The 17,321-nt window shown below is 36.2% G+C and overlaps 1 protein-coding gene across 19 annotated transcripts in view; it reads right to left on the minus strand.

Annotated features, from left to right (window-relative positions):
• EPB41 (erythrocyte membrane protein band 4.1) overlaps nt 1-17,321 on the minus strand; it is a 318,202-nt gene that overhangs the window by 160,796 nt on the left and 140,085 nt on the right. For 18 of the 19 annotated variants that reach the window (XM_077150570.1, XM_077150557.1, XM_077150568.1 and 15 more), the window contains 3 exons: nt 15,364-15,841; nt 7,402-7,614; nt 4,992-5,096 (listed from right to left, as the gene is read on the minus strand). In XM_077150570.1, coding sequence (XP_077006685.1) covers nt 4,992-5,096; nt 7,402-7,614; nt 15,364-15,841 — 796 coding nt within the window. The remainder of the gene's footprint in view (nt 1-4,991; nt 5,097-7,401; nt 7,615-15,363; nt 15,842-17,321) is intronic. The other variant, XM_077150561.1, reaches the window with a different exon arrangement.

Consider the following 17,321-nt stretch of genomic DNA (forward strand, 5'->3'; position numbering starts at 1 on the left):
AGATGCAATAATACTGGCACTTGCCTTCAAGGCCAGTCATGAGTCAATGGAAAATAATCCATCCTTTCGAACTAAATTCTTCACACTCTTAATTTACTATTTACTCCACTGGTGTTTGTTCTTTGGCTTTGCAAGTTGAGAAAAATACTTTTTGGATATGACTGATTATCTTTTCAGAGTTGATTATCTGACTCCAAGGGTAAGAAAATTCATTTGCACAGAGAATGGAAGGAAAAAGAAAAAGATCCTGTTCTAGTTTGCTAGATACCAGAATGCAACACACCAGAGATGGATTGGCTTTTAATAAAAGGGGATTTATTTCATTAAAAATACATAGTTATTTAGAGGAAAGGCAGCTAACTTTCAACTGAGGTTCTTTCTCACATGGAAAGGCACAAGATGATCTCTGCTGGCCTTCTCTCCAGGCCTCTGAGTTCCAACAACTTTTCCTGGGGTGATTCCTTTCTGCATCTCCAAAGGCCTGGGCTGAGCTGCGAATGCTGAAATGAGGTATGCTGAGCTACTTGGGCTGTGCTATGTTGAGCTCTCTCATTTAAGTACCAGCCAATTAAACCAAATATCATTCACTGCAGCAGGCACACCTCCTAGCTGACTGCAGATGTAATCAGCAACAGATGAGGTTCATATGCCACTGGCTCATGTCCCCAGCAATAGAACTACGCACCTTCACCTGCCCAAGTTGACACCTGAATCTAACTACCAAAGATCCTATGCTGTTGAATTGAATGTACTTCTAATTAAAAATTCTCATTATTTACCAGGAAAGTTCAAAGTTTTTTGCTTAGAGAGGGAATTGGAGAGGAGAGGCATTTATTGTGCATGACTTTTCCAAGGGAAAAACCTTGATCCACTCATAAATAAATAATTCTAAGCAGGAATAAAATGTAGGAAAGCAACTGTTTAACTCATATCACTGATTCATTCGCACAGAAAATGGAAGGAAAAAGAAAAAGATCATATACTGTTGAACTGAATGTACTTCCAATTAAAAATTCTCATTATTTACCAGGAAAGTTCAGTTTTATGCTTAGAGAGGGAATTGGGGAGGTGAGGCATTTATTGTGCATGACTTTTCCAAGGAAAAAATCCTTGATTCATTAATAAATAAATAATTCTAAGAAGGAATAAAATGTAGAAAAGCAACTCTTTAATTCATATAATTTTGATTCACAGAGCTATAGAAATCTGTTTCTGGCTGCTTTTTCTCTTCAAACAAAGCATACAGATCTAGAAATTCTTAAGGAGAGAAGTTACATTCTCAAGAAATCAGAGTCTCATAAGGAATACAGACATAGGCCCAGACAATGAATGAAAATCAACTCACAAGAAGATATATCATTCTTAGGGTTCTGGGATTTCAGAATTTAAAAACAAAAAAGAGTAGAATTGTATTGAATTCTACAAAAGGGTATGGGGGGTGAGAGGAAGGTCAAAGGGTCAGGAATCAGAATGGTTTTTGCCTTCTCAACAGCAACACTGGGGGCTAAAAGACAATGGAGCAATGCCTTCAAAATTCTGAAGACAAATAATTTCAAACCTAGCATTTTATACCCAACCAAACTAACAATCAAGTGTGAGGGTAAAATAATGACATTTTTCAGACATATAATGTCTCAAAAAGATCACATTCCATGTACCATTTTTTCAGGAGGCATGCTCTACCAAAACATGAGAAAAAGCTAGAAGAAAGGAAATTGGAAAAGCATTGTAGGAGAGAGGGAAGCAACTTCCCAGAATGCTCGTGATGGGAAATATCAAGGATACCTGCGTACTAGGCAAAGGACACAACCCATGAAGACTGTAGCAGTGTAACTTAAAAGATACCATACTGAAGGACTGTCATCACCAAGATGCCTTTTGCTAATGTATTGACCCTTTAATCTGACAAAGCTTACGTAAGTTTTCCCCAGATTCATTTTTGTACATGATTTGCCTGGGCCTTCTGCTAATGAAATTTCTGCCTTCTCTTGGCCTTGCTTACTGAATCAGCTAAGGACTCTTATCTTAACACAAAAACATACTCTGCTTTGACCTATTCATGAAAGCCAGAGGTTGAATATGATGAGGTTAGAAGTAGGAAATATGAAGCAGCCTATTCCCCCTGAGCATATTTCTGCTGGATATCCTATAAGCACCTGACTATATTACAGACTTGCCAGATTCTTCAACTATAAGTCCTATGTTTCGCAAGATTCACTTGCCCACTGACTTCCCAGAAAGTGCTCTTATAAACTATCAGGAAGTTGAAGCCAGATTGTTATTTAGGGACATCAGGTTTTCTATTCCTGAAAAACTTCATCTAAGAGGAACAATAATGCCCTTTTCTTACACAGCCAGATTTGTGCTTTGCTTATTCAGTTTTTATATTAGGCACTTCTAGCAAGATTTTATACATAAATATATAAATGAATATAAATAAAGCAATTTAATATTTGCTCACTAAAAAATAAATAAGATGGGGTGGTGCAACAGTGGCTTAGTGGCACCTGCCATGCCAGAGACCTGGGTTCGATTCCTGGTGCCTGCCCACTCAAAATAAATAAATAAATAAATAAATAAGATGATGCCAACCACCCTAAAGGAAATAAAACTTGTTTACAGGACAAAAGTATGGATGGTACCAACAATGGTGAAAAGTTTTTAATGCAATTTAAAGTTTTTGAACCAGCAATGGGCCCCAGAAACTCAACTAGAAATTGAAAGGATTTTTTTTTACTGAATTCCTGTAGCTGAGCTGCCTCCTAGAAATTTAAACATGCTTAGTCCTTAGAAAAATTATTTCCAGTTATGTTAAACAAATAGGTACTCAGTAACTTTATTTACATGCCAAATTTAAGAATTCTCAATTATTCTCAAAATACCTTTTATTCTACAATATAACAACACTCAATTTCTGGGAAAAAAATTATCTCACTGTATGTATAATAACATAAAATACTTTTCAATCTTTTATTTGATTCATGGGAAAATTTTCTACCTCATGGATACAAAAGATTTTTCATTGTACTTTGTGGGTAGTGTTTTGTTTTCCAATTACCATCAGTGTTCCCTTGCTAAAGGAAAATACAGGTTTCAGAAGCTGGCTTGAGCCTTTAGGGCAAGAGACTAAAGGTTAAATTCTTAAAGGAAAATATTAATCTATTGCTGGTAGACTTAATTCCTAAGTTTGCATCAATAGTGATTCATATAGAAAGAACAAACTTTTAAACTGTTGTAGATACTAAGTAAATTCTACAAATATATTTGTTTAGGCAAAAGGCTGTTTCATGTCTTCTAGTTTTTCTTATTCAACCTAAATAACCCAATCTGCAGGGTCTGTAATTGTTAAAAGCTGCTGCCCCTCAAATTTTTTTTAATATTTGAAATCTTGGGAAAGGAATAAATTAAAATGCCTTTAGATAAATTGTGTTTAAGACTATCTCTTCATAACCTGGGCCCTATGTGCCTCTCTAGATCCATCTATTACTCTATTCTTTATTCCCTGTGCCGGTTTGAATCTGTGGTGGACCCCAGAAAAGCCATGTCCTTTAATCCTCATTCAGTTTTGCTGGGCGGGAGCATTTTGATTATTTCCATGGAGCTGTGACCCACCCAATTGTGGGTGGTAACTTTTGACTAGATGACTTCCATGGAGGTATGTCTCCACCCATTGAAGGTGTACTGCTTTCTGGAATCCTTTAAAAGAGGAAACATTTTGGAGAGAGTCCCTTTTTGTAGAACCACGAGAAAGCCAGCAGACGCTGCCATGTTTGCCATGTGCCCTTCCAGTTGAGAGAGAAACACTGAAATTCATAGGCCTTCCTGAACCAAGGTATCTTTTCCTGGATGCCTTAAAATGGACATTTCTATAGACTTGTTTTAATTGGGACATTCTCTCAGTCTTAGAACTGTAAACTAGCAACTTATTAAATTCCCCCTTTTAAAAGCCATTTTGTTTCTGGTATATTGCATTCTGGCAGCTAGTAAACTAGAACACTCCCTAAATTTCAGCTAGTTCAGATGGTTCTCAAATGCTACTCTCAATTCCAAGTCTTTACAGAAGCCATTCTCTCTCTACTTTACTTGTTCATTTATCCTTTAGTTCTTGGTTTAGGTGTCATCTCCCCAGAGACTACTTTCCTGGCCATACTCTCCTTCCTCTTGTATAACACATCATAGCAATAATCAATGTGACTGCACTAAACTGTACCCTCCAGCAGACAAGGATCATGTCTACCTTGTTTACTGCTGTATACGTATCACCTACAATAGCACCTGCAGATATCTGTTTAACTAAAGTTTTCATCCTTAGATTTGGAAGTTTCAATTAATTACCCCAGGAAATAATTCCAATTGTTCTTAGGTAAACATCTCACTTTTCAACCTTTCTTCCCTCTTTCATGCTTTCACCTTTTCTTTTACTTCCTTCAGAAGTTAACTTGTTTCCTTTTAGGCTGAAAGAAAACTTCAGAATCATTGTACGATTATTTCAGTAATGTTAGTTCTTTATTCCCTTTTGTAACTTTATCTTTAAGCTATAATATAATAATAATTACATATCATTGCTATTATAATCTAATGCTAATATTACTTTATTATAATATCAGTGAATATCAATGATAGACTATTCAACAAATATTTATTACAAACATCCTATGTATTTGATACACTACTAAATGAATAAAATATGAAGCTACTGGTATCTAATCAGTACATCATACAACTTTTACTTCCCTGCCTTTTAAAAATATACACTAGATACTCCTTCTCAATGATAAAAGAATATACCAGTGATAGTCTTTACCTTAAAATGTTAATTCTAGAGTGAAAATGGCAGGAAAATTTGAGAAACAAGAATAGACAAAAATAATTGTAAGTGCCCTGCACCTTGAAGAGGCAGGCAAAATACACATTCTTAATGTATGCTGACATTTAAAAAAAATTAAAACACATTTTTTGTCAGTTTCTTATGTTACAAGCAGTCTCCTCACCTTAGAGGTTGCATTATCCCAAATGGCCAGACCAAAGTAGTCTTCTTCCAAAAGATTGAGGTGTTCACATACTCGTTTAAGCAAATCTTGTCCTATGGCATGTTTCTGCAAAAATGTACATTTTTTAGTTGAGGTTTCCTCTTGTACCCATATTCATCACCAAAAAAAAAAAAAAAAAAAAAAAGAAATGCCAATTTCTAATTTCTTCTTTACCCTTGGTATTTAACAAACTTTCAGATGGCTACACAATCTAAGTAGAATAATAGGGTTATAAAACTCCTGTTTGTCAGCTCACATATTCAGCAACTGGCAGTGGCTTGGAATGCTACAATTCAAAGAAAAATTCTACCTTCTCTCCATACACCATCCCCTACCTCCAACCCAAACATCACATTTTTATTTTTGGTGCGATATTTTCTAGAGCAGGCTATAGGTTGCTATCAGTCACTATAACCACCTAAATTAGTTTCATCAACTGTTGACACTGACAGTTAATTGAGGCTGTGGAGACCATTAGACTTCCTTTCATTCCCAGACCAAAAGTCCCAAGAGAATAAGCTATGTCTCAAATTCCCTATAATCTCTTTTAAAAGAATGAATCAAATGTAAAATTCTAGATATTCAACAGAAACAACCCATTGGTGGCTGTTTCAGTGATGCCATAAATCATTTTCTTAATATTTCTTTACCTAAAAAATCAAACCACCACCCAATCTGGGCATTTGTATTCCTGTTTCTAGGGGACAAATGCCTAATTTACAGGCTAAGATTTAGAATAAAAAAGTCCTGGCTCCTCCACTTACTAGCCAAGCAACATGAATCAATTCAATCAACCTTTCAGAATGTTAGGTTTCTCCTCTACTAAATGATTACAATATTTATACTTGCCTAACAAACCTATTAGATGTGTTGGAAAAAAAAAATCAAACCTGCTAATATCTTCTGAGAAATAAATTAAAAAATACTTCAAAAATTAGAAATCTTTTATGGACACACATACATGACATCCTTCCCTCAATGAGTTGAGTTATTTATAATGACTAAAAATAATTCACTAGATGTTTATTCATTTTCAGATTTGCATCATTTTCCCCTATGATTTCACCCTGTGAGATAAAAAATGATTTGAGTATCATTCATATACAAGTCCTTAATCCTCTTTTCATAATTACAAATTCTAAAAAATTTGAGGACAAATTCTGACTTGAACTGTGGTGAGTTTATGATTTTCAGTTATCCCTCTTAGAATGAATTTTCATATATTGTACTATAGAAATAATATGTTTGATCACGAGTGTGCTGCTACAGACCCAGGTGAGTGTATGAGGAAATATACAGAACATGTACTTATTGTCTTTCTAAAATCCAAAATATTCTGAATTCTGAAACATATCTGCCTTCAAGGGTTTCAGATATAAGGGACCCGTATCTGGACCTTGAGAAGAATGAGCATGGAATAGCTTTCCCCATCTTCAATCTAGCTAGTGGCAAAAAGCAGAGGATGCAAACCCTAGGTCTTCACCAGCTACTAGGTATAGTAACTGCTTTCAAAGCTCTATAGTACATTTTTCTTGATTTCCTATTTAAAACTCAAAAAGGAATACCTATGAATAAATATAGTGTAATTGTTAAAACTATTTATTTGTGCTTGGATATATTTGCATTTGCAAAGAAAGAATTTCTGAATACCTAAGATATAAGCACCATTGGCTTATAGCAATAAAAACTATTATTAATACCAATCACAGCAGATTGCTGTTTATATTAAGCATAATTGAAAACTACTGCTCTATTAAAAAAGGTTATATTTTTAAAGAATTTTAACTTGTCCTGAAGGAGCAAAAACTAACTTGATATTTTTATTCAATCCCAATTCAATGACTTATTCTTTTGCAAAGGAATAGTAAATTTTAAGAAATGGTATTACTTGATTTAAATTTTTTTATATGCCATTTCATTGGACTAAAGAATACATTAAGTAAAGTAAAGCTTATGAAGGTTTGGTTTGGAAGACCAAAAGTGTTACAAATAACGGTTTTTTGACAAATGTAATTATGGGGACACCTGGACCTAATATCAGCTATTAAGGCTATACTGAGAAATCTAGTCACAGAAGGTCACTCTATAAGTAACAAGCCTATTAAAAAAAAAAAACCAAAATTATTTGTGATCATAAAAGAAACACATGCCTACTTCACAAGATTTTGGTAGATATTGAAAAAAGAGAGAAGAAAAAATAAAATTCACTCATAGTTGTCTCACTCCCACTTCCAGAAACTCACCATTAACATTTCAGTCAATAGATAAAATCATGAGATTAGGTGTTATTTCGGAACAGGGCAATCTTTACCCAAACTATACGAAACAATGTGTTAAGAATTCTAACTAATGGAAATTACAATGTACTCACCTCCACAACACATTCATAAACTGTGTCATCCAGTAAAGAAACCTTGCAGTGCATGTTTCTATGTCTTCTGATTGACTTCTGACAAGCCTTTAATTCTCTTTCTGCTTTTGATTCAGGCCTTTCTTCTTTCACTTTTATTTCGGAGCACTCTTCAAGTCCTCCTTCTTCCTTAGTTTCAAAATCTGGATCTTCTCTGTGTTCTTCCTGAGCAGGCTACATATCCGTAACATCAAGTCAGTAAAAAAGACATTTCACAAAATGTGCTGTATACTCTCTTATCTATAATAATGTTACCAATAAAATACCAACTACAGAAGAAAAACTGTTAAAACAAATAGTAAAAAGTAACATTAAGATTAAATAATTATTTTTCTTCAAAGGATCTCCCAAAAGAATTACAGATTCTGCTATTCTGAAGAGTCCTCAGATGGAGTCTGATTGTTCACAGTAATAAATGAAGGTTAGGGTAAACCAGAAGACACCCAAATCTATTGCTGTCAGCACTATATATTCCTCCTGACTATGCCATTATATGATGTCATTAAAATCTATCAAAACTTTAACATCTGTGTCCCATGCTCCTCAATTTAGTAAGGTAGTCTTATGAATTGCAAAATGAGATATTTTCCACATTATTCTAAAATTTATAAATGGCCAAGGGGGATAGTTAGAAACCAGTTTTAGAGCACAAAACAACATATGTAGTGGGCTGAAAACTATAACTTCCAGTTAACTTGTTACTATCAGGTATTACAAAGGCTAAATGCAAAGAAGATTAAAAGAAGCAAGAGACAGACTAAAATCTGGGTTCCCATCTCACAATAATACAGGTGGTTGGGACAACATTTTGGTATATACTTTCTGACTTCTAACCCAATGAAATTGCTAAATGATTCTTAACTAAATCCCACTAATTATTTTCTTTCAAATGAACACATGGTTGACATTTAGGAAAAAATATTTAATTATTTGGCTCCTGCCTTAGATACTACAGGTGGTCTAAAAGGCTCCTTCCTATCCCTTACAACCCCCTTAAATGTGATCTCTTCAGAAAGGCCATGATTGCTTATCCTACCTTTCCCATCCTCACGCTACTATCCTTCATGGTAGTACTGTTTGTTGCCTTCATAACACTTACTGTAATAAAATCTTGTATTTATAACTTTTTTGTCTCCTCCATTAGATTATAAATTCTACAAGAATACAGACCATGCCTGTTAATAACAATAATAATAATAATGGCAGTAAACATTTATATCGCACTTACAATGGGCAGTTACTGTTCTAAGAGCATTACTTACATGAACTCAGTTAATCCTCCTTACAACTCTGTGAAGAGGATACTATTATTATTTCCACTTGATAGATAAGAAACTGAGGCTAGAAAAGTTAACATAATTTGCCTACTAGGATTGTATCATTAAGTCACATAACAGTCTGGCTCCAGAATCCAGACTGGATTAAAACTGGCATAAAATTCTATGCCATTTTGTAGCCTTGGGACTGGCACACATCATAGATAATCAATAAATACATATTTCTTATTAGAAAAATTATTTATTTCAGCTCCTTTCATATATCTTATTGTTCAGGAAACAATCTTACATACATATCTGAAATATGTACAATCACATACTCTGTTTAAAGGCAAAGCACCACAGGTAAAGCTGATCAGCTATACACAGCTCTCAGATTGCAGGATCTCACTTCTTGATTTTACATTAATTTCTAAAAATCAGAAATGCCATTTCCAAAGAATGTTAAGGGACTTGTAAAAAAATAATCACTTTATTCAATATTATAGTCGTAGAAATGGAGTATATTTCCTTCTACAAATAAAAAAAAACAAAGAAGAAAATACCACTTAACATCTTTGGTATGCTGATATAGGTCAGTAGGAAAAAATACCATAATAAGATTGTCTCTTTGATATTACCAAGAAGAAATTCTAGTTCAAGCTTTAACAAGCATCTGTTTTCACTAGATGCTTCTTCCTCTGCTGCTTTTCCTCCTTTTCCGCATTTCATATTAGAGGGTTGGTACAGCCTTTAAAACTCCATTTACAGGAGCAAATTCAGTATCCCCTGATTTCCTTAAGTCTGCATTCTTGACTACCACAGTACACTAAATCTTGTTTTCAATATTGTTTAACTAATAACAATTGCATAATTATAACTTTATCCTAAATTTTACTCTTAGCACTCAATATACAGGTAATATTCCTAGAAATACATGTAATATTTTTTAGAAAATCCTAATAAAACTATACAGGGCAAACCTTGGACTTGTAATGGAAACATATAGGATTTACACTTTATGCAGGTAATGTTTACATGCTTCAGAAATGGAGACTTTGATGATAATTTAATTTGTAGATACTGAGTTTGAAAACAAATGAATTTCCTAGAAAACAGTTTAAGTTCCAGTACTAATGTAATGTTTTCTGGGCAAATGAACAAATTCACAACTCAGGTTAGCTTGACAACACTATGACACAATTAAGGCCCTAAATAACCACATATTACAAAGGTAATAGAAAGAGCTAGACTTTCTCATCTAAAGTTTACACTCTGCGGTGATATGATCTAGTTGCAGAAGAGAAAAATAAGGCAGACATGGCTTGAATCTATCACACAGCTTTTAAGAAGATTATCACACAGCTTGCTGATAAACTATCCCATTCTTAATTATTTTACCTTAACCACTTCATTTTCTTCCTCTCTTAAATATTGGACTTATTCCATTATTAGAGAAAAAAATTATACATAGGCTGAATAAAATAATTCAATACTTATTTTCTTTCATTTCCTTTCTTTGATTTTTAGAGCATAAGCATTTCTTCCTCTTTTTTTGTGAAAAATAACATATATACAAAAAGCAATATATTTCAAGGCACACCACAACAATTTGTTATAGAACAGATTTCAGAGTTTGGTATGGGCTACAATTTCAAAATTTTAGATTTCTACCTTTAGCTGCTTCAAGACACTGGAGACTAAAAGAAATATCAATATAATGATTCAACAATCATACTCATTTGTTAAACTCTGTCTTCTCTGTATAACTCCACCCCCTTCTTTGATCTGTCTCTCAATCTTTATGGTTCTTGGGCTACGCCCATTCCAACTTCTTCATGTTGGAAGGGGCTGTCAATAATATGGGATAGGTGGAAACACCTTTTTTAAAATGCAATTTTATTGAGATATATTATAAATTCACATAGCATATAACATCCAAATTGTATAATCAGTGGTTCATGGTATCATCATATAGCTGTGCATTCACCATTGCTATTGATTTCTGAACATTACTCCAAAAAAAGAATAAAGTAAAAACACACACACAAAAAAACATTCTATGCCCCCACCCCTTTATTTATTTATTCTTTTTTTTTTTTTTTTTTACCCATTTGTCCAGATACTGGATAAAGGGAATGTCCATCACAAGGTTTTCAAAATTACATGGCTTCACCTTAAAAGCTCTATAGTTATTCAATCATCTTCAAGAATCAAGGCTATTGGATCACAATTCAACAGCTTCAGGTATTTCCCTCTAGCTACTCCAACACCCCCAAAACTGAAAAGGGTATCTATATTCTGCATGAGAATAATCTCTAGAATGACGTCTTGACTCTATTTGAAATCTCTCAGCCATTGAAACTTTGTTTCATTTCTCATTCCCCTTGTGCTAGTTTGCTAGCTGTAAGAATGCAATATACCAGGAACTGAATGGCTTTTTTAAAGGGGAATTTATTAAGTTGCTAGTTTACAGTTCTAAGGCCGAGACAGTGTCCCAATTAAAGTAAGTCTATAGAAATGTCCAATTAAAGGCATCCAGAGAAAGATACTTTGGTTCAAGAAGGCAGATGAAATTCAAGGTTTCTCTCTCAAGTGAGAAGGCACATGGCAAACATAGTCAGGGCTTCTCTCTCAGCTGAAAATGTACATGGCAAACACGGCGTTATATACTACCTTCTTCTCCTAGCTTCCTGTTTCATGAAGCTCACCGGGAGGCATTTTCCTTCTTCATTTCCAAAGGTCGCTGGCTGGTGGACTCTGCTTCTTGTGGCTATGTCGTTCTGCTCTGTTCTCTCTGAATCTCTCATTCTCTATAATGTTTCCTCTTTATTGGACTTCAGAAACTAATCAAGACCCACCCAAATGGTTGGAGACACATCTCCCCTAATCCAGCTTAACAGCCACTCTTGATTACATCACATCTCCAGGAAGATGATCTAATTACAGTTTCAAACATACAGTATTGAATAGGATTATTCTACCTTTATGAAATGGGATTTTGATTAAAACATGGCTTTTCTAGGGTAACTACATCCTCTAAACCAGCACATTCTACCCTCTGGACCCTAAAAAAGACATGTTTCCCCATATACAAAATACATTCATTTCATAACAATATCAGAGAACTTTAAACCATTTCAGTAACATTACAAATACAATAGAAGGTTAAAACCAGTACGAAATCTCAAAGTTAGTTACAAGCATGGTCTGTTCTAAGGCAAAATTAGCCCCTGGCTTTGGACCTTTGAAAACTCATAACAAGTTATTTGCTGCCAACATACAAAGGAGGAACAGTCATGGGATACATATACCCATTTCCATAGGAAGGAAGGAACACAGGGGTCACCAGACCCATATAGTTTCAAATCCTGCAGGGCAAAGACCATCAGATTTCAAAGTCTGAGAGTCATTTTTCTTCAGGGCTTTAGAAAGCAGCAGTTCCACCCTTTCCAAAGGCCTACGCAGAGGCCTGCCTCTCTCTGAATGCAACCTTGGGGGACACTGGGGAGACCACCTTTTTCTCGGCTCCACCCTCTCCAAGCATTGGGGCTGCAACTGGGCTCTCTGCCATCTCTGGGGCACACGCTCAACCCCACCATGTGGTAGTAGCCAGGCTCTCCCCAAACCCCAAGGAATGTACTTCACTCTCTCCAAGGCCTGAGGCAGCATGACTCTTCCACTGCAATGAGGTGAAAGGCCCATCCTCTGCCTTCGGGGTAAACTCACCCTCTTGACGGGCTTGGGTGGGTCTGCTCTCCTGGCCCGAGGCTTGACTTCAGACCCCAGCCTCCATGGTTTTGCCTCTGAAGTTATTTTTCCTCCAATGTGTCCCTTCTCTGAACCCCCCAGTCCAGACTGGCAGTGCTCTGTTTATACAGGTCCCACAGCACTCTCGCTGGTTTTCTATGTAGTAGCCTTGGATCATGCCCATCAGACATAAGGAGTTTCCACAAATCCTTCCCAGATAACTCCATGTCCAATCCTGGCTTTCTCTGAAATGGCTTACTGGTTCCACATTTGGATAAACCTCACACAGGGAACTATTCTCTGCAGTCTCCCTTTCTGGAGGCCCAGAATTTCCCAGGACATCAATTTCTGGTTTCTTTGTACTCTAGAGTTCAGTTTTCACCTTATCTCTCTCCTGTAGCATTTCACTATAAGCTGTGAGGAGAAACCAGGCTGTACTTTCGACATTTAATTTGGAGATCTCTTCTGCTAAATAGCTAAGTTCATGGCTTTTAAAATCTGCCTTCCAGCCAAAGCCACTAGTCAACTTTGCCAGATTATCTGCCATTTTAAAACAAGGATCACCTTCCTTCCAGTCTGTAATGACACGTCTCATTTCTGCCTAAGGCTTTATCAGAAGTGTCTTTAGAGCCCACATTTCACCAACAGTCACTTCAAAGCATTCTAGGCCTTCTCTATCAAGCTTCCCACAACTCTTCCCGAATCTTCCCCTTATCCATTTAAAAAGCTGTTCAAACATGTTTGGTATTTGCAAACTGCAGCAGCACCCCACTCCTGATACCAAATCTGTTCTAGTTTGCTAGCTGCCAGAATGCAATATACCAAGAACAGAATGGTTTTTTAAAAAGGGAATTTAATAAGTTGTTAGTTTACAGTTCTAAGGCTGAGACAATGTCCCAATTAAAGAAAGTCTATAGAAATGTCCAATCAAAGGTATCCAGAGAAAGATACCTTGGTTCAAGAAGGCCGATGAAGTTCAAGGTTTCTCTCTCAAGTGGGAAGGCACATGGCAAACATAGTCAGGGCTTCTCTCTTAGCTGAAAAGGCACATGGAGAACACGGCGTTATCTGCTAGCTTCTCCTCCTAACTTCCTGTTTCACGAAGCTCCCCAGGAGACATTTTCCTTCTTCATCTCCAAAGGTCGTTGGCTGGTAGACTCTGCTTCTCGTGGCTATGTTCTGTTCTGCTCTCTCTGAATCTCTCATTCTCCAAAATGTTTCCACTTTTATAGGACTTCAGAAACTAATCAAGATGCACTCAAATGGGTGGAGACACATCTCCCCTAATCTGGCTTAACAACCACTCTTGATTACATCACATCTCCAGGGAGAGGATCTGATTACAGTTTCAAACATACAGTATTGGATAGGGATTATTCTACCTTTATGAAATGGGATCTTGATTAAAACATGGCTTTTCTATGGTACATACATCCTCTAAACCAGCACATCCTTTTAGGTCAAGAAGTCTTTCTCAATTCTATAATGCCAGGGAGATTTACACTCTTAAAGAGTCATGTCCCACATAGGGGGTAGGGCAGTGAGTTCACCTGTGGAATTGGCTTAGAGAGAGAGAGGCCAAATTTGAGCAACAAAAGAGGATCTCTGGAGGTGACTCTCAGGCACAAAATAAGTAGGCTTAGCATCTCCTTTGCAGGAATAAGTTTTGTAAAGGCAAGCCTCTAGATCCAGGGCCTGGACCATCAAATTGGCAGTTCTAGTGCTTACGTGAATATCAGGTCTTCCCCAGGTGGCAAAATCTAATATTTCCACTTTTTCCCCAGTCCCTCAAGAGGATTTTGTAAATACTTCTTGATTTTCTGCCCAGAATACTCTAGGATGTTTTGGGGCATCACACCAACTGTACAAACTAACAAGGTCTCACTCCCTATTCAAGGTTCCATGTAATTATGGTGTTCAGATAAGCTGGCCATACAAGTTAAATGAGATAGTGTGCCTCCAAAAATACAAATTTTGCACTAAATAGACATCTCTGCCTTTGGTCTCACACAGAAGTTGAAGTTTAAAAATACAATCAGTATCATCCTTTACCCTTTAGTCTGATTTACCTTAGTCCTACCCAGAATAACTTGATTCATATCTCTGAACTCTGATCACTTTTTCAGTGTTTTTAATAGTTGCTGAAACTGGTAATGCTGACTTTCATAGGCAGAACTCTAGCTCTGAGATTAAGGTGTCACACATATACCTGAAGTTCCTGAGAAGATGAGATTATATACAAAGAGCTCAGCATCTCAGAATTAAGAAATAATATTTACAACTCTGGAACAGTTGTGATTGCTGTAAAGCTAACAATCTAGGAACAGCAGGCCTTCACCTAATAACCTATGCTCTGGAATTCAGTTCTCAGAGTTTGCACTCTATCATCAGTCCATGTTACTGAAGTAATTATATTTGTTTCTGGTTTATTTCACTGAATACACTGTTCTAAGGTTCATACGTCTAGTTGCAAACACCACAACTTCATTCCTTCTTGCAGCTGCTCAACAGTCCACTGTATGTATACATCACAATTCCCCCTTCCATTCCTTAGTTGATATACCTTAGGCTACCTCTATCCATTGCAGAACACAAACACTGCAGCCATAAACACCATTATGAATTATAATATGGGCTGAATAATATATGTACTGAACAAAATAATTCAATACTTATTTTTTTCATTTTTGTTCTTTGATTTATAGAGCATAAACATGTTTTTTTTAAATCTAGTTTCTACTGACCACATTAATTTCATTAGAGCAAAAACCCCAAAAATTTTATGTTACTTAATAATGCTATCAATATCTAAGTCAACTGGCTAATAAGAAATAAAACCAAATGTTTTTAGATGAAAAATGAAGTGTATAGCCACCTTCAAATCATACCCACCCCCCATACTTCCACACATACTTACCTGTGTTTCTGCACTGCTTAATGAATGAAGATCCAAGGATGGGTCTGTTTTGAGTTCAGGTTCAGGAGCTGCAATTGGGGCCTTTAAAAGTATCTCTTCATCAAGACTGGTTCCAAATTCTATTTCTTTCTGACCTCCTTCACCTTTTTCTTTCGTTGATTCTACTTCTTTGCCTTCTTCTTCAGACACTTGAGACTTGGGCCTTTTGAGAAATGAGGAAAACAGCCGTGACAGTCCCCTGCTTTCTGATGTCCGCTCCTTGTTCTTGGTCAGGTCTTCATGTGTAGGAGTGTCTCCATTAGATGTTTTCAGCTTCTGTTGACACTGACTATCTCCCTCAGCTGCCGTTTGAGAGGCCTCCTCCAGCTGAATTTCTTGGTAGTCTACTTTTATGGCTACCTCACCCTCTTCCTTCTGTTGCTGGTGCTGTGAATTTTCAGCATCAGCCACGAAACTCTTCTCTGTTGTCATGATGTTGCTATGTAAAAGAAGGAAAAGGGGGCTCATATAAGCAATACACATTACTGTAGGACAAACCCTAAATCAGATCAAGTGTGACAAAATTAATAAACTTAGATATTTAATCACCAACAAACAGTACTCCACTCCATTAGACATAAATTTTCCATTTAGGTACAAAATTATCTTCAATTATTCTGAATAAATGATTAATACCTTGAAACACTAAAGATATGGACATACCAAGATTACCTTAAAATAGAACCCACTGAGGCTACCTTAGCTGAAAAATGCATCATATTTTAAACTCAATGCTCTGAACTAAATCTAGACAATATAGTTTTCTCCTTCAAAAAAAAAAAAGATCTTTTTTATATACTATACTTTGAGGGCATCATTCAAAAGTGCAGGATTTGCAGGAATTATTTTCTGCAAAATTCTCTATACCCTACAAGATGAGATTAAACATTTCTTCTCTCTTTCTTTATATTTTTTAAAATACAGATTTCTCTATTAAGAACAGCAAATGCAGAATCCTGATTTTTATAAGACTTGACAACTGCAACTGCAGGTAAAATAATTGCAAAAAAAATTCTTTTAAGTTAGAAATAGGGTAGATATTGGGTAATTAGAACTGAAGGGATACAGATTGTGCAACTGGACTGACTGTAAAAATTCAGAAATGGCTAGCACAATACTACCTAATTGTAATACAATAATGTTGGAACACTGAATAAACCTGACTGTGAGAATAATAGAGGGAGGAGGCCTGGGGGCACAAATGAAATGAGAAGGAAAAATAGACGATAAAGACTGAGATGGTATAATCTAGGAATGCCTAGAGTGTATAATGATAGTGACTAAATGTACAAATTTCAAAATGTTTTGCATGAGGAAGAACAAAGGAATGTCATTATTGCAGGGTGTTGAAAACAGATGGTAATTAATATTTAAAAATTTTAACTTATGTGTGTGACTAAAGCGAATTTATTTGGTGCAAAATTTATATTTCGACTAGTGCATTTCCTAAAATAACTTATGTGGACAGCTTAATTGAACACCATAAGTACATGGAACCTTGAGTAGGGCATGAAATTTTGTAGGCTTGTCCAGATTGATGCCTCGATAAATCCCAGAAGGATTTGAACAGTGAATAAAAGAGTATTTGCAAAGTCCCCTTGGGGGAATGGTGAGAAAGGGGGAAAATTCAACTTCCCCAAGTGGAGAATTGTTGACATTCTCACAAGCAATGGGGACAACTAGAGCAATAGGCTGAGCCCCCAATCTTGGGGTTTGTTCATATGAAACTTAACCCCGCAAAGGATAGGCTAAGCCTACTTAAAATTAGGCCTAAGAGACACCCCCAAGAGAACCTCTTCTGTTGCTCAGATGTGGCCTCTCTCTCTCAGCCAACACAACAAGCAAACTCACTGCCCTCCCCCTGTCTACATGGGACATGACTCCCTGGGATGTGGACCTTCCTGGCAATGGTGGACAGG

Source organism: Tamandua tetradactyla, chromosome 2, assembly GCF_023851605.1.
Source record: "Tamandua tetradactyla isolate mTamTet1 chromosome 2, mTamTet1.pri, whole genome shotgun sequence".
Lineage (NCBI taxonomy): Eukaryota > Metazoa > Chordata > Mammalia > Pilosa > Myrmecophagidae > Tamandua > Tamandua tetradactyla.